The 26,369-nt window shown below is 35.5% G+C and overlaps 1 protein-coding gene across 1 annotated transcript in view; it reads right to left on the reverse strand.

Moving 5' to 3' along the window:
• TTC27 (tetratricopeptide repeat domain 27) overlaps positions 1–26,369 on the reverse strand; it is a 112,496-nt gene that overhangs the window by 45,270 nt on the left and 40,857 nt on the right. The window contains exon 10 of the mRNA XM_030235907.2: positions 9,443–9,556. Coding sequence (XP_030091767.1) covers positions 9,443–9,556 — 114 coding nt within the window. The remainder of the gene's footprint in view (positions 1–9,442; positions 9,557–26,369) is intronic.

Genomic DNA, 26,369 nt, shown 5'->3' on the forward strand with positions numbered 1-26,369 from the left:
ATGGTTCTGGAACTTCTGGAACTACAATAACCAATGCATTTAGTGCCTGTTCACTGCATTGAAAAACTCATGCATTTGGCAGGCTTTGCACACAAGATTTCACACAGAAAGCAGAGAGGACTAAGAGAACAGCTTTAATTTATTTACCTGATCTTCTTCCCTGTAATAAGCTGATTACCATTACTGAATTGTAACTCCAAAACTATCATAATGAGGGCATTTATATCTTTGCTGCATATATTTTTATTGTTCTGGAAAATTGTTAAAAACTGAAAAGAATGCAAAATTTTTATGTCTTAATTTATTTTTAAAAGCCATTTAATGCAATAGCTTCCATATTTTTAATAGACTACTACTCTAATCAAACAAAATAAGCATACAGATTTGTATCATTGAAGGTGAAGAATGACTGAGCCAGAGAGAACTATCACAAATTTACACATTTTGAATTAATAAGTGTCAATACTATTCAGGTCAGCAAATAATTTTGCTGGGGTTTTGTTTGTTTCATTTATCATGGTTTTGCTGATTTTTTTTTTTTTATTTGCATCTTTTCTTCTCTTCCTTTAAAAGGTGAATATTCATCAGCAGTGAGAATCAGACTGTCCTTCAATGATGGAAACATGTTTAGGACAACCCTATCTTTAGTAGAAAATTCCTGTTTGGTTTTTTAAAATTTAAATGTTGGAGTATGATTAATAGCATTTTTCATGTCCTAAAACAGGAAGTTAACTTGCCCAAGTTTTAAGACTTTCTTAACTCTTAAATAGAAATGGAAGTGTGGTTAGCATATACAGCAAATGTACATTATGAGCCAAGTTAAACAAAATTACATGCCTTGTAATGAAAAGACAACTATCAAAATGAGTGTTGCATTTAAAATTTTCTCTTTTCTTATAAATATCTTAGAAATGCACAGGTTCTGATTGTGCATTAAAGTTAATATATATTAGGGTTTCAGTCCTAATTATATAGGACAAACAAGAAAAACATACCTTTTTGTCCTATCAGCTCCCAAGGAGTTTCTCAATTCTGAACAAATTAGGTCTTAAGCTATGAAAGAAAACACACCTTTGCACCTGCCTGGCAGCTTTGGAAGGCTGGTTTGCCCTTTCCACACACTCTCAATTCCAGATACTTGGTTAGGGAGTTTTACCAGATCATACATACTATTGCCCTTTAACCTCAGCATCACAACATGTCCTGATGGTATATTAGTTGAGATTACTGATTATAAGTGTAATTTAAAACATTTAGTAATGAAATATATAAACATTAATTGAAAGATCAGTGTTTCTTACCCTAGTTATAACCATATTATCACTTGGACTTTAAACTCTGTTGTTCTACAGGTAATGCCTGTATCATCAAGATAGAGATATTGAATGTATAAAGGTATTCATATATTTAAGCATTCAACATTTAACGATTCCACTAAATTAACAATTTTAAATAATTATTCTCCACTTCTTAGTCTATAAGAAAAAAAAAATTATCACTTCTTGCTAATCTTCTTTCCAAAAGTGAGCATTTAGAAAAAATACACTTGTTTAACTGCTATCTCTAGTAGACCTTTTATCTGGTCTTTCAGTCTAATTCTTTGGTATACCAATTAAAACTGTTTAATTTTTCTGTTTTATATGGTGGAAGACTGGAAAGCTACTGCCTATTCAACATTTCCCAATCATTTTTCTTTATGATATTCTAGTAACTCATTCTTTCCCACCCATTATTACCTTGTCTCCAGGCAAACAAATTCATTCTTCACTTTAACTTGTTCCTTAAGTATCCCCCACATGTTTAAGCAATCTCAACATCTGAAGTTATTCATATCACAATTACTTAGAACTTAACAATTATTGAGGAAGAGACTATCTCTTGAACATACTCTATCCATTTCACCTATACAGTCACTATAATGGCAGGAAAAAGAGAAGGCAAAAAATTTGTAAGGCATCTACACAGAAGAACTTCAGACACTGAACAACCAATAGCACTTAGTCTTTGCCTCAAGGTGAACTTCCAAGATGCAAAATGATGTTGATAGTTTTAAGGAAGCATGCTGGGGCAGGAGTCAATTAGCATGCTGGAACTGTGCATATCAGTATTTTTTCTACAGCGAGTCACATAGCAGATTCTTAATGTGCATGTTTTGGTTCATTATATCAGGTCCTTCCAATGTGCATTTCACTTTGAAAACAATACTAGCCAACTGAGAAACAATATTCGCTTCAGTTGTTCACAGACATTTTACTAAAAAAAGCTTCAATTTCTTTATAATAGGGCTCTTGCAGTGGGTGGGGAAGAAAAGCACATGAGAGGAAATGAGTCAAACAATCCCAAATGAAATACAAAGCATTTTGATGTCAAAATTAGCACAAAAGAGGTCAAGGTCATGAGTAGAAGATAACTGGATTCATGACCATCTGACGTAAGATTTCCTTTGTGTTTGAAACACAGAGCCAAGCAGCGTACCAGGCAATTTGGAGCATCCCAATGCAACTGCCCTTTGCAATGTTTTCCTGTAGTCAAACACTACCACCTAAAGAAGCATGGCAAAACATGAGGCCTCCACCAGCACAGCAGCATTACTGACTTTCAAAATGGTGAGCTTACTGTTATTTCTGTACAAATATTGAACACAAAGTTACTGAGTGCCAGTGCTTAGGATATGGTTTCAATGTTAAAACCTGTTAATGACTTAAGCCTCCACTTCCAGCACAAAATCTTCAGCAAAGTACTCTGTGCTTTTCTACAGAAAAGTAGGTGCATTATATCTTTTTTATGTCATTTACACTTACTTTTTATGTTACTTACATGAAATATAATTTTATAGTTATTGCATTATTCTTATAAAGCAAGTGTACCTTCTTGAATGTCTTTGTTTCCAAAGAAAAAGCTGTTCCACCTGTCAACTATGTTACTTTTATGTTTATCAAAAGATGTAAGCACAATTTCCTCTGAAGTCTGTAGAAGAAGCTAGATTTACAAGTTTAATTGAGGAAGGGTGGATTTAAAACCAGACTACTTGTTGTGCTGCCACTGGTGAACAGCAGGTATAAAACACTTTGCACAGGGTGCAAAACCCACAGAGGAACTGCATATGGTTCAAAATAGTATGCCTGTACTAAGTTCCAAGCTGTTGTGGTTACACTGCTTTTATAGCTCCCAAATCAGTTTGATTTGGGGGAATACACAACAGCAGTCAGTGCTGAAAAACAGATCTAAAGACCTCTTGCATCAGCTCTGCCTTCTGTTTTTCACTAAAGGGGGAAGGACAAGAATGAAGAAAGAAAAGAACAATTATCACCATCAAATTCAAGTTAAATTACAATATAGGAGAAGCAGACAACTGTCTTGAGATACGGCAGAGTCTGGTTTGTAGTACCTGGCATGTGTGCTGGACAGTGTGACTGTCAAGCAGCACAGGGCTATTTCAAAATAGGATTTGTTACCTCACCTTGAGGTACCTATCTCCAGATCTGTAATGACACTTATGACATAAAACTGAAAAGATTCATCTATTCAAATGTAGCAACAGCTGTAAAGTCTTCGTCTATTCAATTTAACAATTAGACAAGAATAGTGTCTCCTCTGTGCCATCTGGTCTGTGGAACTAATTATTTTAATTGTTTAATTTGTTGAAGTGGAGCTTATAATGTTTATGCCTTCCAGAGCAAAGCTTAGGCAGAACAATGTGAATGTTGTGTCCTGGTACTCATTTTCTCTTTGCAACTTCCCGTCATCACTTTATAAAAGAAATGCAGTATTACTGTTCAATATGGCTTAAGGATTCTGCTATCACCACCTTTCAAAATGTCACAACACTGAGTGAAGAGAATCTAAGGGGAGAAAAGTCTTCAGAACTAAGGCTCAGTGGGAAACATTTGGAAAAAAACTGGAAGCTTCATATTTCTGGCTTATTTTAGAAAGTGCATTGACACTGGAAGTGGAACAGTTCAGGTGTCAAACATAATTGTCAAGAATAGTTGAGAAAACATGAAGAAACTTTCGCACAGAAAGAATGGTTTCATTCTTTTTCCCCATACCAGCTAATAGCACTGACCCAAACTGGCAAAACCAAGAGTGCAGTAGAAAACTTCTAGGCAGAAATCATAAGCTAGAAAATGAAATTACTCAATATTCTCTTTTTTGATAGTACTACAAAACCACTTCAGTTATTCCCGAATAACTCTTGGCAGACTGGATCTCTGATTCCCCCTTCTCCCTGTCCCTTCCAACCCATAATTACATAGAAGAAAACCAGAAGGAGTCAAGCACCACCACATTAATTATTTTGAAGTGTGCTAATGAGTTTGGTGTATCCCCAAACTCATTAGTGTCATGTAACATCTTCTGTCAAATATGTCATCTGCTTAAGCAAAATGAAATACGTTCTGGAAATGTGTGCCTTGAGACTGAAATCATAACCATCACCAAGAGGTCACTCTCTTTTGAGATTGCTTTCTGAGGTAATAAGGTTTATTTCTAGTGTTCTGGAGACCTTGTGATCTTGTACAGAATTCAGTAAGGATTGGTTTTATAAGACACCTGGCTTTTCTCATCTTCTAAAACACTTTTTTGGAACATGTGTTCTAATAATAAATACAATTCATAAGAGTTAAGAACTATTGGGATATCAGTGAAGGATCTCCACAGGATAGAAGAGGGCTGTGATCCACTTATTACCCTCCTGAAGGAAGTGATTTTTATCTCCCTCAGCTCTCCAGTACATCTCAGATCCCAGCAACTTTGCACTAAAACTTTCAACCTGATGTGAAACAAATTTATTAAAATTAATTTTTCTCCCCCTTCTTCCATTCCACCCACAACTAAAAGCAACTATTAAAATCTTATTTAATGTACCCCTAGAGTTCAAGAGGGGGTTAAAGAACAGAAAGAGAACTCCTAGTACAGAGATATAATAGTTTTGCTGAACAGACAGGTGCTGTCATTCCCCTGGTTATGCTACATGTCTCTCTCTATTACTCCAACTGTGGTTTGAGAGGTCTGATCAGAAAGATAGATGACTTAAGAAGCAATAGAATAGGGAAAAATCTTTTTGCTTCAAACCTGTCTAGATCAGCCTTTTGGGAGGAAGACTGCTCCCCTCTCCTTTTTGAACTCTTCCCTTAAATGTTGAATTTGTCTAATGTAGAACCACCACCACCAAATAAAAAAATGGCAGAGCAAGCAATTTGGCAAGAAAGTGGCTGTTTACTTTTGAAAATAAAAAGGATATATTTCTATGATAAATGACATAACTTTCTTGCATAAGCATCTAAAGGCCATCAATGTGAAATTAACAAAACAGCAAAGTTGTGTTCAATCTCATACAGCTCAAGACACCAGCTCTGTTAGATCTCTATCAGCCTTCTGTTCAATCTCTATCAGCTTTTCCATTTTACAGAGGAACATAAATTTTTTTTCAGATTTGAAAGAACTGAACACTAACTAGCATGCTTCTTTAGTAAGAACAATTTAAACAAAAAAAATTCCCTTTTTTATACACACAGAAAAACATTAGTTGCTGGCGAAAATGACACTCTGAAGTATTATTTAAGTGCAAATTAAAGGGCAGTTGACAGAATTCCCAACCACATACATCTGTGTATGACTAAGGATATAAAACAAGATCTCATGTGACCTTTCAATCTTAGGCATAATGATCAGCCTATAATATTGCTAGTCTGCTCCCAGCTCTCCTGAAGTCTTATTAAAACACCCTTTTCAAGACACATTTCTCTGCCCCAGCAGGCAAATTCCTTTATTGCCAAGAAAAGCAAGCAGAAGGGAACCGTATGAAATACTGCGTGTGTTGTACGACGTGCTAGGAAAGCCAAGCCATCAGCTTGCAGGCATGCTGTCACCAGGTGTAACGAGCAGCAGAAAACCCAGTCAGAAAAGGGGCCCATAACAAGCTGACAAAAGCTGCAAATGTAGAGGTAGCCAGTGCAGGCACTCAGGTTAGGGTAGGATACACCTGGGATGTTCCAGATAGGATAAACCTGAGCAGGCTGCTGGAGTGCCAGGCACGCGGCAGCTTCACCTCTTTCACTGCTGGCATAATACAACAGTAAAGAAATGATGGTCTTGTTTCTATCCCACCATTTTAATTCATTTTGCTTCATTCTTAAAAATATTTTTTAATCCACTGAAATGGAAGAGTGAACATATTTCATATATCAAGAAGCTACAGTGGGATGATAGTCTATGTGTTTTGAACTGGTTTGGTTGTGGGTGGGGTTTTTTTTGGTGTTTTTTTTTTTTAAGATCATCCCTTACTTTTCCCATTTTTTCATAGTTTCTAGACCACTCAAAATTCCTTTTTTTCCTCTCCCATTCTGTTACTTGATCTCTGACGGCACTTTCAGCAGTAATTTGTGGCTTAACAGCTTAGTTCAACCCATCTTCCACTATTAATAGTTTCTGACTTACTTTGTTATAAAAAAAGGTAGATGAAGATCCCCAAACTGATAGAGCAATAGCAGGTTTCTGGTTTTATCAAAAACCTACCCCCAATTGTTTTCTCCCTTCTATTTTTCTTTGAACCCTAGTTCTTCTTACCCTCCAGAACCTTCACCCAAAAGGAAGAAAAACAATCACACAACCTTAAAAATATCATACTGCATCCAGAGACTCATTTTAGTTGGCAGTACCTTGATCTGCACTTCTCTGTATGTTATACTGGTCATGACTAAATATTCTAGTAGAATGTAAAATAACTGGTTTTGCTTTCAAATGCTGTTTCCTTTTCTTAGAAAAATGGTTGAAAAAATTACTGGCTTTAGAAATCTTTAGCCTTAGTTTTGCAGATCCAAACCCCATTTAAGCAAAAACTGGACAGACACAATCTGCAGCATCCGGAAAAAGTATCACCTCCTCATTTGCAGTTACCTACAAGCTGAAGTACATTCCAGAGTACCCAGAATGATCATTTCAAAAATCATTCCAAAGACTGCATCATCTGTAGTTCAGATTTTTAAAATAATCAGAAAAAGGTTTTGAAAATGATCACTCCAATTCCTCTTGAAGTTTTCCAATTAGAAAAAAAAAAAGACTTAAACTTAAGAAAACTCTTTGTTATAAAGTTATATATATATATATATATATATATATATAAAGTTGTATTTATTATTTGGAGTCTGTCAGTAAATTTTAACCAGTATACCCTCATTTCAAAAAGAGCTGCAAATATTTTCAATTAAAATAATGTAAACAGACATAGCCAGTCCTACAAAAAAAGGTAGTTGAAAAATGCTTTCTCTGACAAACCAACAACATAGCCCAGTTTGCTTTAGGGCTGAAAAGCAGCATATGCCTACTCAGCAATATTCATTTTAAAAGATGTTTATCAGCGGCAGACCCAGCACAGGATCAGGTGAGGGTGGAAATGGGGAAAGGAAGAAAAATTAGAGTAGAATAAGACAGGAGAGACCCAGCAACACTAAGCTAGAGCTTATAACGGCTCACGCACTTTCCAGACAACCCTAAAGGAATGCAGAAGGTTTACCATGGCTTATTCAAGCTGCTCTACAAGAATTTTTATAAACCCTTTCAAAGACTGATATTGCAAAGAATCACATTTACACGTCCTCCCTTAATCTAGCATAACTAATCTTTCTACAGCATTCTGAACTAGTAAATAATGAAATTGTAAAACAAGAATCCATTAAATCCATTTGTATGAAAATTCTGTGGGTTTGAAATCCATTTTCTACTGATAAATAGCTGTAGAATTCACTCGTTCTTTGGCAACTTAATGAAAATTATACACCAGCATCTTCATGAAGATGATATATCAAAAATTACTTGTGCTATGTATGAAAATAACGCCATTCATGGTATCTTCCCTGATTCCTTCTTAGCACTGATAGAAACACTGATATTAAAAAAATTCTGATCCTGATGGAACTCAGGAATTAAAACCTTAGCTGGAAAGTCATTCAAGTTATTTGATTAATTTAGCACATATAAATCATTAAACAACTTATAACTGTTTTTGGAAACTGAGCTTGTTACCATCAAGCACAAATGCATACAAATATGCAATTACACCCAAATTACTAGAATGCTTAATGGAAGAAAACATAAATGCATTAGGATTAAAGGAAATATTTAAAACCACAGATTCTCTGTCTACTGTGGGGTCACCTCCCAAAATGTCACAGCCCATGCTAATAAAATCCTTTGCATTACTGCAGTTGCAGCACAAGAAGTCAGATAAATGGTCTTGCTGAGAGAACCCCTTCATGAAGCCTTCTGTCATGAGACTGTCAAACTGTCTAACATAACAATTTCCAGTACTCAGGTTTAATCAAGCTAGACAAAAATGTTGGAGGCACTCCAAATGTTTTATGGCTTAGGGCATCAAGGGTTCCTGAGATCACTTCCCAAGTGCTGTCAGATTCTACATCTCCCAGATTTGGAATCCTGGCTTCCCTGACAGTCTCCTAATAAATGACCACAGGAAATTCCTCTACAGCAGCTCCATGTCTTCATCAGCACAAGAAAAATGCAGCAGCACATCCAAAATGCCCTCCTTCAAAGACTCATGCATCATAATGATTTTAAATAAAACATCAGCTTTTCAGGATTTAAATACATAGCACCATAATGATAATTTTTTACATTCCTGGGTGTTTTAGCAAGGAGTGTGATGGACACAGACAAATGCCTGCTGTTCATGTGTGACAACAAGACTTAGTTATATAAAGATGACAAAGGGCTAACAAAACTGTAATATGAAGGAAAAAAAGAATCTAAAAGAATCTTGATAAAGCCTATAAACCTTTATTTTGAAAAAAAATTAAATAAATCTACTAGATGACACATTTCAGGATTTTAACATTTCTTTTTTGTATTGGAAAAAACAATCTTCTTTTTGTTTGGACTGAGATTATTTAAATAATCACTGCCTCTAACTTGCAATAAAAATACTAATCACCAACTATCACATCAAAACGGTAAATTGAAATTGCCACTTTATTAATGAATGTGTTTTCTTGTTCTCACAACACCAATGACTATTGAAAAGTTTCAGTGTTTTACAGAGCTGATTTACTTGAGAAAAAAAATGTTGAAAAATTTGATACCAGTAGCAGCTTGATGTTCAGGAACATCTACATGTACTCCTCAGATCCTAAATCAGAAACTACAGGTACAAAAAAAGATTTTAATTTCAGTCTTCCAAAACTTGTCATGTTGTTGAAAGTGATGATTCATTACTTGTACATATAAGCTTATCTCAAGACTAGCAGACATAGAAGGATTTGGGGTTTATGCATCTAATTTAGAGATAAAATTAGAAAATTATCTTGTACAGATTACAGGGAGGAACTGCAAAACCTTCTAACTCCTGCCTCTTTGAAATTGATTTTATATACATATATACTCTATATACACACACAGATATTACAATAAGGCAGCTCAGAAGCCTTACCTGAGTCTGCTTCATTGCCCGTTCCATTCTGCGAGTGCTTCCTTTCTCCAGTTTGGTCCGAAGGAGTAAGGCTGATGTCTGAATGGCCCAGAACTTTGGCTGGGAGAGCAAGCACTGCAGACAATAAGAACATTTTGTCATTACTTAAAGACATTGAAGACAGTAAAATTTTTTAAAGTGGTCTCAAGCATGAATGCTGTTTCCTATTCTGAAAGTCAAATATGTGCCTGGAGGACTTATGTCATTAACTGAGGGCTGTACAAATTACCTTAATCTATTTTCAACATAAAAAGTGGCCTTCAAAACCACTTCCTCCTTCTCAGCTATGCAGTGCTATGTTTACATGTACCCATATGGTGCATAGGCCAAAATGCACAAATTAAAATGGCTACTCAGAATCAAAGGAAAATGAAGAATTGATCAAGTGCTGACTGGCTCAGCTTTTTCCACACCTGCATACTGGCTAGCTGTAGACAGCTGCAGGGATCCTACTTCTCAAGGCTGAACAAATCCAGCTCTTTCTTGGCCTCTTCTCATATGCAAGGTGCCCTGATGTTAACATGTTAACAACACTTCCACGTGAAAAATGCTGAATTTGCTAAGAATCTGAAGAACATTAATTAATCTAGAACTTGCCATGACTTGAGAATGACAGGAAGAATTTTTGACTTTAACAGATGTAGAGGGACCATGGAATAATCTATGCAAGCAGTTTTCCTGAAATAATTTTAAATTATCGCTTAGAACATGTTGCACTGATGCCAGGAACTTAGTGCCAGTCTCCAACCACTGATTTTCTGGAAAGTCCAATAGAAGACACACAGCCAATACAATTCTGGTATCTCTTAATAATTTACAGACTGCCTGGACTCTTTCCAGCATGGTTTTAGACAGAATATACCATTTCTGAAAAGTGAGACAGCAGAAAAACTCCCTTGCTAATTTTATTGACACTGCAAATACGATCCATCTTCTCTGAGAAAATATATTTGTCTATAGATATTTGTAGACTGGAGAAAAAGCCCCAGTGGTTTTATTCTTTCCTCCCAAAGATCTCCCAAAGCATAAAAAGCACAATTTGCTCATGGTTTGTGTTTAATGCCTGACAAATTTCTGTCATGTTGTAATCTGGTTTTGTTTTCCCTAGTGATTTCAAATGAAAGGAAGCAGAAAGAAACAATCTAAAAAGATATCCTCCAAACAAAACTACAATAGGAAGAAAGGCACAACAAAAGCAAAAATGAAGGCAGTGTGAAGGCTTGTTTGCTGTGCAACAACCAAACACTCAACTAATCCTACCCTTTCTGAGCAAGAATCTCTGCACCAACTCTTTCAGGACTTCTCCTCAATCTTAGAGTAAGAGGCATCCAAAGGCTTCTATACTGTCCTCTTTGTTCTGAGAATCTGGAATTAATTAAGGGAACACAATCACAACATTCTCTATTCTGTAGATTGTCAGGTGCCTTTTTACAAACTATAATCACTAAATAATCACTGGTAACTGATGTATGTTCTAGTTCTGAGAGCTCTCTCTCCCCTGTTTCATCCAACTTCAGTCAAGCACCTATCTTAGTTTCATCTTAAGACAACCACAAGCAAGGTATTCCTAGCACAGGACACTGGTGTCTGAGTTTATTTTTTAGCAGCCATACCAGGTAGCTGCTAAATCAAACACCTTAAGAAATTGCTTGGGCAAACACTGGAACAATGTTTCCTTTACCTTAAAAGCTTATTTTGTGGGAAAGGTCACCCTTTTCCCTATTTTCTCCACTATTAGTATTCTGTCATACTGTTTAATTTTTTACTTCAATGGATTTTTTTCTGTGCTACCTGGTGGTAGATATCAGTATTAACTTTGCAAAAGAACAGTGACAACTAAAAGTCTTGGCTAATAACACTCCTAAAGATATTTTCAGGTCTGATTACTGCCCTTGCCCAGCAGCAGAGTCCTTGCTCTCTCACTGGTTCACTTTAGCAAGTGGCCCACAGAGGGCAGAGCACAAAGTTTCTTGTCCACAGCATCCGGCTCTGCAGGAGAACCAGCAGCCCAGGAAAGCCTCTCCTCTGTCATTGTGTGCACCTTCCACACCACCACCTGAGCAGTGATTTAAGCAAGCATGCTGCATGAGCTGTCTATAAAGTCAAATAGGGAGGGAGGAAATCTGAAGAGAAAAAGAGTGGAATACAAGCAGGGATAATTACATTTCACTCCTCTGCAGGAGCAATGACAAGTTGTATTTTGAATAACAATCCTGCTTTTTAAAGGTATTCATGAAATAAAATGAAAGGTATCCCTGCTAAAATGAAAGGTATACCTGCTGTAAAATTACAGAAGAAAAATTTAATTTTTCCTACAGCTTTATTGATACAAAAGAACATTGCAACTGCACAAGACGATGAGAAGCAGACCTAGTTTGCATTTAAGAAGCACTTGTACTTTTATACTGATACAGAGCTCACAGTCCTGTGCCAGAATTCAAATGCTCACCTTTTCATTGCCTAATTATAATGTTTAAAGCACCACAAAAAATCGAAATAATACATGCATAAAGGGCACAAATGTTTATACTTAAAGGCTGTAAAGAATAGTTTCAGAACATCTAACCATAACTATTAAGCAAGCTTTAATCTTATACCCAAAATATCCAAATATTCCAGATAATAAATACTTTCTCATAAGATCCAAAGCTTTATATTTTCACCTGAAGCTAAATCTAGGCTCTGTTAATACGATTATAGGTAAAATAAAACATCTTGGGGGGGAACAACCTAAGAACATGCAGGTTTTGTCAACATACTTGAAAGTTCATTACACTGCACTAAGTGCAGCTAAGAAAATTAACAAAATAATTCTTAAGCAAAACCACTATTGAGAATCTTCACAAGTCATCTTTGTTCTTACTTTAGGGAAAGAACAATAAAATAAAAAAAGAAAAACACTGGAAGATTAGACAGGCTGAGAAGAAATGAAAGGAAATATGGTTATGCAACATTTTCTGCACAGAATAGGATATTTTCACATGGGAAAAGTAATTTTCCAAGTCTTTCACACATTTTTTTCCTACAAATAATATCATCCTCTCCCATCATATCAGAATGTAAAAAAGGAGATGACCAAAGAATTACACAAACCAGAATATTTAATTCAATATAACTTCCTTATATGACATTCAAATGAACAAGATGATGCTGCAAGTCTTAATAGCAAAGTAATCCATTATTTTACAACACTTACAGATATGTAAGAACAAAAGGCAAGTTTTGCTCTTGGAACAAAAACCTCTCCAGGCAACCTGTTCTAAATTACTCAAGGAAGTTATTGATACCCTACCCCAGGATGTGTTCAAGGCCAGGTTGGATGGGGCTTTGAGCAAGTTGGTCTAGTGGAAGGTGTCCCTGCCCATGGCAGAGGAGTAGGAACAGGATGGCCTTTAAGGTCTCTATCAACCCAAACCATACCATGATTCCAAGTAATACCTGAATTGCAAGGCAGGGGACATTAGTAATGACACCCAGATCAAACCCAGCCATAGATTTCTGTCAAACCCAAAAATCAGGTACCATTAACAAACAATTTCAGCCTCAGCATTCAGAATTTAATTCAGCTGTGAATGACTCCATGATCACTCTTATAACTTTCTGTCAGAGAAACAGAGAAAGAACTGCATCAGTTGGTCTTGACTTAGATGTAAAGACTGGTCAAAGCAATACTTGCCTTCCTGCTTCTACTAGTTTTAAAAGTTGGACGTCCTATAGGAATTCTTCCTGTCATCAAGGTCAGGAAGAGCTTATTTGAGCATATAAGACATGCTAGAAAACGTGGAACAGGTAAAGATAATTGTTCTTAACTGCAGCACTAATTAATTTTAATGTTTGCTAATTTCTCCTTATGATAAATCTATGCTGTAAGGCTATTGTTTTACTCCTGAAGCTGGCACACAGATAAACTATCAGTAGCCCAGCAAAGTACTGTGATTGCTATGATGGAGATATCATCTGAAAATGGACTTGTAAACTAAGCAATTTTAATTGCAACCAGTTGTGGAATTCCTAAGAATTTGCACATCAGTCCATCAGTGAACCAAAAATATTCTGCTTGTTGGCCAAATTGCCGGGATGTGGTAAAATTATTTAACTGAAGTCACAGGCATGAGGAACCCTGAGGATAGCTCTGTTCCTCTGTCATGCCTCCAAAGACATAATCCTTAGTTCAGATTCAGCCCAGGTTATTTGCTAACTTATTTTAAATTACAAACAAACAAGCACAAAACACAGGGGAGGATTTAGAGAAAAAAAATGAAAAACATTCCTTTTTAGTTCCTTACACTATCCATTTCAGTTATCATACTTCAGGAGCTTTGTTGTTTACTTTTCCAAAAAACCACACATTAAGATTTTCAAATAACTCATGTGGATCACCTCATCCATAGCCCAATAGTCTTGTCAATAGTCAAGAGTCAATAGTCTTATCAATAGTCTTGTTTTATATAATCACATGTATCTTTATTTGGTGATTTTTAGTAATTCATTCAGATAATTAACATTAAACCTTTATTTCTTCAACACATCCCAAGGCAAAATGGCAACCTTTTAACTCATTCTGTGCTTTGCTGTAAAATGAGACACTAGTATGGCTTCTTTGCCACATTCTATATCCTGCACAATTATCAGGTGAGTACATAAAAAATCCACTAGTATGACTGAGGCATGAACAGGGAAAATGTGCATTTGCTTGTATACGTATCTGTTAATCTCTGCTGAATGACTATTTCTGAAAGCTAACTTAAAAGGGTTTCATTTGTTTTTATGTACACAACAAAGAATTGGCAAAAACTTCTATGGAATTCATGACTAAGATCAAGAGGAAAAAAATCAGTATGATACTAGGGAGAAATGTGATTTGCTTTCCACATGTTATTCTCATCCAAATAATCTGACACGTTTCTGTATATCAAATGCAAGTTTTTCTTCTTAAAAGTCAAGTTCAAATGACACTTATTTAATTTGAAATTGTTTTGAAATTTCTCCTAGCACTAAACTGGTGACTGAAAAAAAAAATGAAATACAATTTTAAATAATCAACTTAGAGAAAAACCTGAAAGATGCCACATTATTGTGGAAAAACTTCCTTTCATTAAATCCATGTTTTTTCAACAGAAGAGTGTTTCATAAAAGGTACTCCTTGCATTTCTGGAAAAAAAGTATGTACAGAAAACTGCCCTGGAAAGTAGCTAAATGAACTTTATGGAACTATTTTTAATTGCCTAAGAAAGATTAAGGCAATACAAGGTCCAGAGGGATGCAAAAATAATAGAAATTTTGAGAAAAGTCCTTAAAATATTTACTCCTTTACTAACCAAGCTCCAACACATATGATCTGCAGTAGTACTGGCAGCATCTGGTTGAAATGAGATTTATAACTTTAAACAATAATTCTGTTAGAACCCTATAAGTTATAATAAAGTACATTTGTGACTAAGTGGTTTCCAGTACCAGCACACTTTTTATGTTTTAGTGAAAAGCACAAGTATCAAGAGGGCAAGAAAAATACTAAATTTCTAGTTACAATTAAGCAGCAGAACCATGGCTTGGCAACAGAACAAGCCAGTCAGTATGACCACTTTTAGCTTTTCTGCTTAGCGTAGGAACCTGTAAAAATTTCCTGCTGGCTCAAACAGACCAAGTATGTTCAAATCAAGTATACATACCCATTCTGCTGTACATGCCCACCCCAAAGATTTTAAAATAAAGAGGAATCAAAAGAAGATTTGACTATATGGCATCACTAACAAAAGCACGATGCTGAGGTTTCACAGAGCTCAAATTCCTCCTATTAGTGTTTTTATTCTTATCACAACACTTAACAGTTTACCAATCCTTCAGTGACCACAAATTAAGAGGAAACTAAAACAGCTACACACATACACAAACCCTCAAATCAATAAACAACTAAAATTCATTTCTGTTTTCTAAATAGGCATATTTAAATGGACAAGGAGTAGTATTTGATGTTTAAGCTGATTTAATGTGTGTGATAAAGGATTGATTTTAAGCACAGAATGCTGTTGTGCTGGTGAACATGAATACTTTAATGCAAAAAATTGCTTAGCAACCAGCTAAAGAAGTATTTCTCTCCTTGTATCTATATTTAAATTAAAAGTTTCTATTTTGCAATTATCATAGTACATATGCTCTTTATACACAGAAATGAAATCTCTAATAAATCTAAAAATGTATTCAGAATTGCAGAATACTGAATAACAATTACAATAAAAAATTTTTTGTCTTTGATACACCATTATCCTTAGTTCAATGCTACCCCCAAGATTTTCCTTTTTATCTCCCACTGTTGTTATACACAAATCTTGTCTGTTGTTAAGTGTAATGATACATAACAACTGCATGTTAATCTCTAAATGTATTTTTATGTCAAAATTGAAATGGCACCATAAACTAAAATGTATATCTGCAAATGCCCATCTGATTCATCCCAGACAAAGACTTAATGCTATAATTTCAGAGAGGTTGTTTTTTTTTTTTTTTGTACTAACGGGGAGCTCCTCCAGTGTCATCATAAATCATCATTTTATTGAAATGGAATAATCTGAAGTTCAGACAGAAACAACTCCATTCTTCTATACTTAAATATATATATGAAATACTTTTAATTTCTTTGAGGGTAGCACCTTAACACAGGACAACTTCACTTTAGGTTCAAAATTCAAACAAAACCTGATAGCCAATAAAGATTTCCTCTCGGACGGTAAACTGGAAGAGGTAGCAACAAAACAAAACACATCAAATTCAATCTTATTGACCTTACTGCTTTCATAGGAGAACTTCTACTCATGGAATCCACAGTACAATCCCCAATTTATATAAAACATCATAAGTACGTGATAGTTCTAAACCAACAACAGTGGTTAACTTGGGAACAAACAAAAAGGATGATGAAGCAAATTGTTTCAAACCATCCTCTCTTTCCAGCTTCTGTCATCCATAATTGTTGGTATTGCTTTAGACATGAACAATCAGGCTGTATATTCTCCAGTCACATTTTACTGGCTACAAACACCTTCATATTTTCTGAGGTCCAGCAAGAAAAAAATTACGTTAGGATTTTACTCCAGATGATTCTTGTTTCAAATGGACAAATTCTAACCCTATTTGGAATAATTATGTCCTTGGAGAACAACACAAACAAAATACAGGACACAAACAAGGACAGTAATATTTTTATACCTTCAGAATGCAAGGCTTCCATAATTACTATGACAGTGGATATGTTTCGTGGCTAGCAGGAAGGAAGAGAAGATAGTCTAATTTATGCAGAAAATTGTTCCTAGCACGGACTAGCCAACAGACTTTGCAGATTGGTTTTTGGTTGCTTTTTTCCTATTAAAAAATTATCTAAACAGAAGGAATACTCACACCAGTGTGTACTGTAGTCTACTACATCTTTCCTCTTCAAGGTAAAAAGCACTGCTCAGGTATCAAACAAAGATTAAAGGCCCTGTTGGTATGTTTAACAGTTATCAAACCCTGTGCTGTATATGCCTTGATACATCTCTTGAATTTCACACTTTCACTAAACACGGAAATCTGTCCTACACTTCCAGCCATTCTAACAGTTTTGGACCAGAAAAAAATCAAAATATTATCAACTAATCCTGCAAATTAGAAGTCACATCAACACATGAGCAACTGACTTCAAAATTTCTGCCCTTTGCTGTTAAACGGACTACAATTTTAGGTGGCAACCAAAAGCATCTTTTTCTATATGGCTTTAACAACTAAAACTTAAAAACCAACAATATGCAAAGTCTTTGGAGTTACAGATTACTAATTGATTTAACAGTCTTAGGGCAAAACTAGCAAGACAAGGATAATTTACTTTGGTTTTTTTGCAAACATGACAACTTGCATTATACACTTCTAATTAATAATATTTCAGGCATTATTCTGAGTCCTGTGTTAGTTTTTCTTTTTCTGTGTTGCATGAGAAAAATGTGTTATTGTTTGGTTAGGTATTAAATATTTTCTTGCCTAACAGCATCTAATATAAATTCTACATGACACCTTTAGAGCATTATGCCAAGACATTTGCACTGTAATAACAAAATAAAAAATAAAGCAATGCTTGAGCCTGTAGGAAGTGCATTAGTAGAAGTTCTGTATTTTTGTTTATTAGATCTCTCGGTGTTTAAGTGAGTTGTTACATCATGACAGCATGCTACAAAGTCAGTCGTGATGATCTCTTTTTTTAAAACCTCTTGAACTTACCATGATTTTAAAAATTCTCTGTCTGTTAGGCAAACCAGAGAGGCAGAAATCCTGAAAGTATTAAAGTGACAGAGGAGAAGATTTACTTTCCTGCACTGGCTGGGACATCAGCATTTGCACAGTGCCATTTTCCAGTACTGCTTTAATATTCCATCTATTTCAGTAGGTTTAGACCCCACATTCAGCATATTTTTCCCCAAAATCTAAAGCTATTCACTCAATTGTATGACAAGGGTTTATTTTGGTCCATAAAACTAATCCTGGGACTGTTGAACTAAAATAGCTTTTCACCACGACAGGTGTTAGCTGATCATTAGCAGAGCTGGGCTTAAAGCTCTTAACCACAGCCATTAGAAATACCTCTTAGTGTTAAAAAGCCATGAGTGAGGCCAAAACACCATCAGTGATCTGCATCAAGGGACTAGTTTAATTAGAATGGCATTTTTAAAATTCCCTTTGTCTAGTCTTGTCTGGTAGCCTCAGCACTCAAATTATAACATTACATCATTGTAAATACAGAGTACCTTTTGTTGACTCCTACTACTAAAACAAGAATATACTATCTGATTTTTTTTTGCATTGTATACACTTCAGTGTGTACAGCAACGCAAAATGAATGAGATTTTTTCATATACATAATTTCAGAAGCTTGGATAATTTAATGGATTTGGAGTCAAATATTAATTATGACTGTTTTAATATGAAACATGTGTACACACACATACTGATTTACCTTTTTCCGTTTTCAGTTTTCTTTTTGTCCATACACACTTTATAAGGGAAAATGTTAGAAACCTATTAGATAAACAGTTACTTATTTACACGATACTAGACTAATCTAGAAATGAATGCTAGACTCAATATAGCAGGAATTATACTGCACTTACCTAAAGGCAATTTAACGTTCTCAAATGTCTCATTTAATCTTAGTACACATGTGACTGACTCTCTCTAAAATTTATTGTATATGGAATTTATCACATCTGAAGGTACCTTAAATACTATATAAGAGTTATTTGTAGCTTTCTAAATCAATTAAAAAGTTAGAAGACAATTCTGGAATAAATTTTCTTCTCAGAAGACTTAAAAAAATATCCCAATGCATGAAGGCTCATGTAATTTCACTTTGACTGCTTTTTCCACAGCTTTTTTTAACACCACTTAAATAGTGTTCTGTAGCAAATGGGTAGGTCTTGATAACATCCATCCACTGGTGGTGGTTAAGCAGGATATTCTATCCTACTTATCATTCTAAATATATTTCCCTTCCATGACACTTGCTTTATGCAGTAACTCTTACTCCTTCTGGTATCTACCTTGCAAAGGGACAATTCTTGCTTCTAGGCAACTATGTATGCTAGATCAGCTTGGAAACTGTGCTGGCTTGTGTACCACTTCTGCAGTACCTAGAATTTAAAAAATATAAATATATAAATAAATATATAAATATAAATATAAATAGGAATATAAAAAAAATCAAGCAGGAAATCTTGGAAGTTAGTTCTTTTATCTGCTCAAAGATATTGTTAGCAACCTTAATAGAACTAGCAAGACACTTCATTATCTTTCTTCAGCCATCTCTTCTACCTCACCTTACAAGAACTGTGGTTGGAAAAACTCAACACAGGCTCTTCTCAGCAACAGATCAACATTATTCATGAGTAACCTTTTCCTTTGTTAGTCAATACTCAGACTCAGCATAGTAAGCTGACTATACAGCTGAAAGTCTCAACTGGGAAAAAGGATGACTTCCCAAAAGAAAATACCCTCAGACTTGACAGCTTCTTTGTTTCATTTGTTTTCATTAGCAAAGGAAACACAGCCAATATTCAAGTGAGGCTTCCCAACCCTGGTCTTGGTTCTTTTAAATAACATTAGTCAGGAGAACACCCAACTTCTCTTTCCATTCTCCATCACCATCTTATTTGAAACCTTAATAATCTCAAGTCCTTTTTGCCTCTTCAGTGATTTTTTTGAAGAACATGGAGCAAAAAAGAATCACAGAAAAGGTCTAGATCTGCTGCTTTTACTAACAGACCTAAATATGTTGTCCTGTTATTTTTATCTCCTTCTGATTCCATGTACACTTCCCTCACATGCAGAACACCAGTCAAAACAATTCACTCTCCTCCTCCACAGCCACACTTTTCAGAAGTGTAGAGGGAAATGGTTAAGCACTGTTAGAACAAGGTTCATAACCAAACATCTGAAATGCCATAGGTGTTCTTTCTCCCTGTTATATCTTTACATCTTCTGACTACACATCAAGAATTTCCTCAGCTTTTAAGTTGAATGTTCCTATGTTTTCTCTCAGAAAATCTGTCTCATGCCATAACCCTGCAACTTAGGAACACCTAAATATTGTGTGTATTAAAAAAAATTAAAGCGTGTCCTTTGACATGGGGCTACTGGAAACAGATCTCTGGTCAGAAATAGAAGAAACACAAGCACATGATGAATGTCTTTCCAGCTAGCTCTGAATGTAGCTCTGCAGATAAAAGTGAAATGACAGCACAGTGTCCCCTACATGATACAATTCACAGGGAAAAAGGTCAGAGAAAACGAGCACTAGAGAAATCCTCCCTTTCAGAGGAAGTCTCATATGTTCCACAAAAAGAGCTGTGAAAGGAGCTCAAAGATCTACCCTCACTGAAGAATTTTCAGTGGAAACAAAAGACTCAAAGAAAGCTTTGTATGGATTCAAATGTAACAGAAACAAAAAAAGCAAGCTCATATTAGCCTGCATGGAACAAAAATATAATAAAGTATGGAGACTTATAGTGAGTTATAAACATGATTCTTTGCTTCCATTTAACACAACCCGTGACTTCACTTGCATGCATGAAGGTACATAATTTGCAGAGAAAGCTATGGAAGAAACAAATACCACAATTCAAAGTAATTTTAGACACAATGAAATAATCAACTCAGATGAGGATTGGCTAAGAAAATCTTCAATGCTTTTCCCCCTTTAGGATTTTCTACTTTCTAATAACAGTACAAAGATATTATCAATCAAATTAGTTGTTCAGTTCTACTTATACAACCAAACTGCAGATGTATCCTAGATGTCCAGATTTATAAAAGTTTTCTTCCAGATTAACAGTCACTGGTGGGCTGATATTTAGCAGGTTTTTACGAGCTTGATGCTCTCTTATGATACTAAGTGGTACACACTTTGTGTCCTCATTTAAGACGTAAAAGAAGAATATTTTTTATGCTATTGCCTAATCTGTTTTTTCTGTTGTATTTAAGTCTTCATTTTTATCTTCATTTTAAGAGACTCTTTAAGTTCAGAAGTAAGCTTTCCTTGGAGGTTCTCACCTTTTTTTAAGGAGAAGAAAGAAACTAGAGAAGAAAAGGAAATGTCATCAAAAAAAGAAGATACTGTTTTATTTAAAGGAATCAGCTTTCAATGACTAGTGAAGGGTAAACCACATAAGATATGGCCCCTATTTTCACTTAGAATGAAGTCCAGCCATATGACTGACACTTGTTCTGTTGTGCCAAATACATCACTTATTCTGTGTTATGCTGCAAACAACTTCAGCCAGATTTGACTGTAGTAGCATTGTTTTTTTCAGGTCTGTGGTTTGGACTTACTCCTGAAACAGCATAAGTACAGACTTCCACACCACATCACAGTACTGCATTTATTTCCTAAGGCCCAATCTCAACAGTAATAAATCACGATTTTTGGATACAAAAGACTAGACTTTAACTCTTTGGTATTAATGATAAGGATTTCCATATTATTTAACAACAGCAAATTTCTCGTTTTAACTGCTCAGCCTCTGTAATTTCACCATCTGCGCCTGTAATTTCATCATCATGTGATCTTGAGGTTATAACCTGAAAACCAGAACAGCTTTATTTTTTTCCTCTGCACAGGTAGTAAAATAGTGAATCTGGTTTGACAATGGCTAGATACCATATTTTAAACATAGATAATTTCAGGACTGCATGCAATGGTACATGCTATCTGCAGACTTGCAATCTATTTAGTCTCAAGACAAACAAAGCAAATGATTGACAAAAAGGCTGAAATTTAGAAAATTGTGTCAATGGAGGATATTTTCTAACTTGTTAGAATTGGCCATGTGGGAGAAGAAGTAAATCCTATTCCCCTTGCAAACTACCACAGTAAGCTCCTAAATCCTCTGCCTTTCATGCCCTACCCCCCTTCAGCCTTGCCTCTCCTCTGAGAAAAAACATTTTTGGAACAGACAGTGCTACAGGTTAACTCATCCTCTGCTGATAGAAATTTTTTCTGCAGGGAGACAGTTATGACTGTTAATCTTTCCATTTGTTACTGCTGCCTGTGGCTACAGACAAAACCCATCATTTCTCAATACTTTCTTTGGGTTGGTAATTTTTTTTTTTTTTAAGTAGTACTTCTTACTCAGCAAAATCTGGGTAAACCTACACATTAAGGTTCCCATTCTTCTTTTTCTGCTTTACTTGCTTGAACTTTTCATGGCAAACTCAATTCTTTCTAAACTCCAGATCACTGGAAAAAATTCTTTAGGCCTGACAGATCCTGCATCCTCATGCAACTGACCCAGGCTGGTGGGATTCGTCTGTTCTGCCTGCCTACTCACATTTATGAGCTCACCAATATGTTTTTTTCTGCAGACTGCCAGTGATACTTCCTGTTTATTTGGCTTATCAACAGCCTCTGGAAGAATGCTGCTTCATATACTGTTGTTATCTGATGCTGCAAAGATTTTGTACTCTGACAGCAACTTTTGTCTAACTCTACAATGATAACCTCAGCACAAATATCCATTTGCAATAATTATGCTTAAAATACCTTAACTGAGAATCTTTTGCAGGAAAAGAATACAGGTAATACTTGTTCTCAGACAGATTTGGAGCACAATCATAAAAATTACCAAAAAAAATGAAGCATTAAAAATTCCCTTCACAGCCGCACTAGAAGGCATTAAATTATCTTCTTGAAAAGAACTAATTTAAGTGTTTTCATAATTTCTTAAATTTAACATTAGTCAATGGCACAAGAAGAATAACAGTTGCATACAACTTTTACATTACAAAATGCACATGTCCCTTTTGTGAACCAATCCTACAATGATGTTAACTAGTAAAAATCAGCTACCACATTTTTTTCTGTAACAGGCACAGTCAAAAAAATTCAGGAATAATTACATGCCTAGACCGGCGATTTATAGTAAGGCTGCCACTGACTTTATTATTCATCTATGTCAGAACAAATTACTGAAGTTCTATAAAACACCCTTCCAACCTTCAGTCTGTAAGAACAGCTGTCTGTAGAATAGTGAGACACAGCAAAAGAAAAACCACACAATGCCAGACAGGGCTCTACAGGGAGTGTGTTTACCTGGCTTTTCCCTGTTTTGAATGCCAGCATCAACCACAGGAATTCTACCTACAATGGTCTCCATGGTTCAGCAGTCTACACACTGCAATACCTGGTGTTCACAAGTAATGTGACATGTTAATGCAAGAGGCATGCCTCACTTGCTGCTTGGTGGGCTAAGGGGATAGAAGATGGCTAGAGATGACAATTTCAGTGAGATTTCTAGGATGGCCTCAACAGTTTCCCCAGAACGAGTGCATTAGCAAGTCTCACTGTCCATTAGAAGATACTTGATTTCTATTTCATTCAGTTCCTTCCTGCCTTCACCAGCAGAAATAGTTTGCCTCTTTAAAGGGCTATTGCTCTCACATGCAAGAGGATCAAGCTGCTGGAGGCCACCAGCACCCTGGCTTTTGACCTTTTGTGCAAAAGTTTAGTTCCCAGGAGCAAAAAACACCTGCCACCTTCCTTTCAGAGCCTGAAGACACAGTAGTCCTGAAAGAGTAACTCCTTAAGCAGCAACCAAAAGTGAGGAAGGAATGGAGTAAAAGTAGTCAGCAATACATTAGCAAAAAAGAAATTAGGGAAGATGAGAGCAAGAGTGAAAGATAAACAAAAGGCAAGCACTGACAAAGAAGGGCTGAGAGGAATATGGCATGGATGAGTAAACAAAAAGGAAAGCTGACACAAACACAAGTAACTAATACTAGTGGGGGAAAGAGTGAGAGACTGCTGGAGTGCATGAAAGAAAATCCTGCCTTGGTGGGCAAAGTGAATAGCATTCCTAAATCTGACAGAGTTGTGAAGAGAGAAGCTATAATCTGAATATATTTATCAGAGACAAATGGCAGTGTCTGGGTTGTGCTTTGACTGGAAAGAAGCTACAAGCATGAACTGTAATGGATTAAGATTCAAACACAACAGTCTAGTGTCTGATTAGTGTATTATGCACAGAAACCACAGCAGTTATTAAAATCACTATGAAAATTGGACAAGGAATCATAGAATGGGTTGGGCCTAAAGGCCATCTAGTCCAATCTCCTGGCAATGATCAGGGGCATCTTCAACTTGAACAGGTTGGTCAGAGCCTCATGCAATTTGACCTTGAATATTTCCAGGGATGAGGCATCTACCACATCTCTGGGCAACTCGTTCCAGTGCTTATCCACCTTTTTTAGAAGTGACCACCGTATGTCTAGTCTGAAGAAGCTACATAGACATTTTACTTGACAAATGAAAGAGGCAATCTTTTTAGTTATGTACCTCTATGGTTTGCAACTTCCCAGCTTTATAACAGCTACAAGACACAGAAATGAACACTTGCCTATTATAGATCAGGAAAAGACACACAATATACAGACAGATAAAGACACACTGCAGTTCTTGCACAATAAGCTGTAAGATGAGAACTGTCCTTACCCCAGCCTCTAAATGTCCTGCTTGCTTTCTGACTCACTACTAAGCTAACTGCTTCAGACCATGCAAGCTGTTCAAAATAAAAACATAAACATATTTCTAAGCATATTTCATTCCTTTATTCCAAAACAGTAATGCTTTGACAGATAGGTATTAAACTAAAATTAAAGAAAACATGATTTCTAGCAAATAAAAAACCAAATTAGGTACAATACCCAAGACATATGCTTTCCCTCTCCTGGTGTTGCAATTATGAAATCAAACAACTAATCTTACAGCACAGAAAAATCTTTCACAGTCTATTTATAGAAATCTGTAAAAATATTTTCTCTCTCATCTTTCGCCTAGACTGGACAGAATTCATTGGAGAATGTGTTGCCCAAAGAATTCTGACAAATGTACTTAAGAAAAATCTAGCTGACACAAGACATGAAGTCGTTAAGAAGAAGAAAAAAGCCCAAGCTCCAATTTAATTAATGCAAGACATGCATGAGAATAATACAGACAAGACAGTAAAATCTCAAATATGCCAAAATATATTAACTAATACCTAGTGTAATGATTTTTATTTCTGTTCAGAAAATGCCCCAAATCTCAGCTTCCCAGAGAGAAAAGCATTAGTGCAAATATTTTAAAACATTTTTGCAAATTCAAACATGCAGATCATGACGTTTTAAAGTATTTTATTGGCTTTTATTTGAATAGTCTTCATAACTAACAGCTCTACTTGCTATGATTAATGCAGCCAATCCAAACATGTCAAAAGTATTTATGTTATACCATATTATCATATACACTATATTCTAGGCATATAAGTTATACCAGAAAAAAACTAAAATTTCTCACAGTAATCATCATTTATGTAATTTATGATAGACATTGCTTGAACGGTCCACCAAATGAGCTGGCATTGGTTCTATTTCCTGATGCAATGGGCTAACCTTCATCAATAGAATGTAAACATTTCTTATCCATCTATTTGCATAACTGGAAAGTACTTTTCATAAGGCTCACAAACACTGCATATGAATTACCTTAGGAAGCTTTCCTGCATATTTGATGTTACAAATAAGTACTAAAAAAAATACTTTGCTTTATTGGTCTGTAAATTATTCCAGTAAAAATCTATTTCTCTAAGAAAAAAAATCCAGCTGAGCAATGGGGTTCTACTGGCAAGAATAAAAGCTTCCCTCCTTTAGTCATAGAATATGTGATCAGTACTTGAACTCAAGCATTATATAAATACACGTAAAATAAATGTGCATACACCCTCTATATAGATGTATTTAAATGTTTCAAAAATTAATTTATCCTTAAAACCTTACTTTCTGGCCAACAGCACTTCAAAATTCCATTTTTCTATTTAAATGTGCTGCTTCTGATAAAAGAAAGAAAATACTGTGGAAATATCAGAATCAGAGCTCCTTAATCTTTGTCCTTCTGTAACCTAGAGGGCACCGTGTTTTTCCACAACATACCAAGCCAACAAACTCCTCATACAAGGGCAGGACAATGCCCAAAACCATAACCAAGATGACTACTGAACATAACAGGATTTACTCAAACAACAACAGCTAAGCAAGTAAAACAATATTTCCATTAATAAAATGTGTGTTTCTTTGGAAAGTTTTTCAAAAACAGTTACTCCAAATCTTTCTCCATTACATCTCCTTTCAAAAGCCCATTGGTTTATAGACTTAGAACTTGATTAAACATTTTTATTCCTCAAAAATATTGAACGGTCTGTCAATAAATGTACAAAAGAAAATACCAATTAGAAATCCTTCCAAGTACCTTGGCTATCTAAAACTTCAACATGAAAAAAGACCAAAGAAAAAAAAAGAATTGAGGAAGAATCATTAGAGCCATTTCAGTTTTTCATCCCCA

This window comes from Serinus canaria, chromosome 3, assembly GCF_022539315.1.
Source record: "Serinus canaria isolate serCan28SL12 chromosome 3, serCan2020, whole genome shotgun sequence".
NCBI classification, from domain to species: Eukaryota; Metazoa; Chordata; class Aves; order Passeriformes; family Fringillidae; genus Serinus; species Serinus canaria.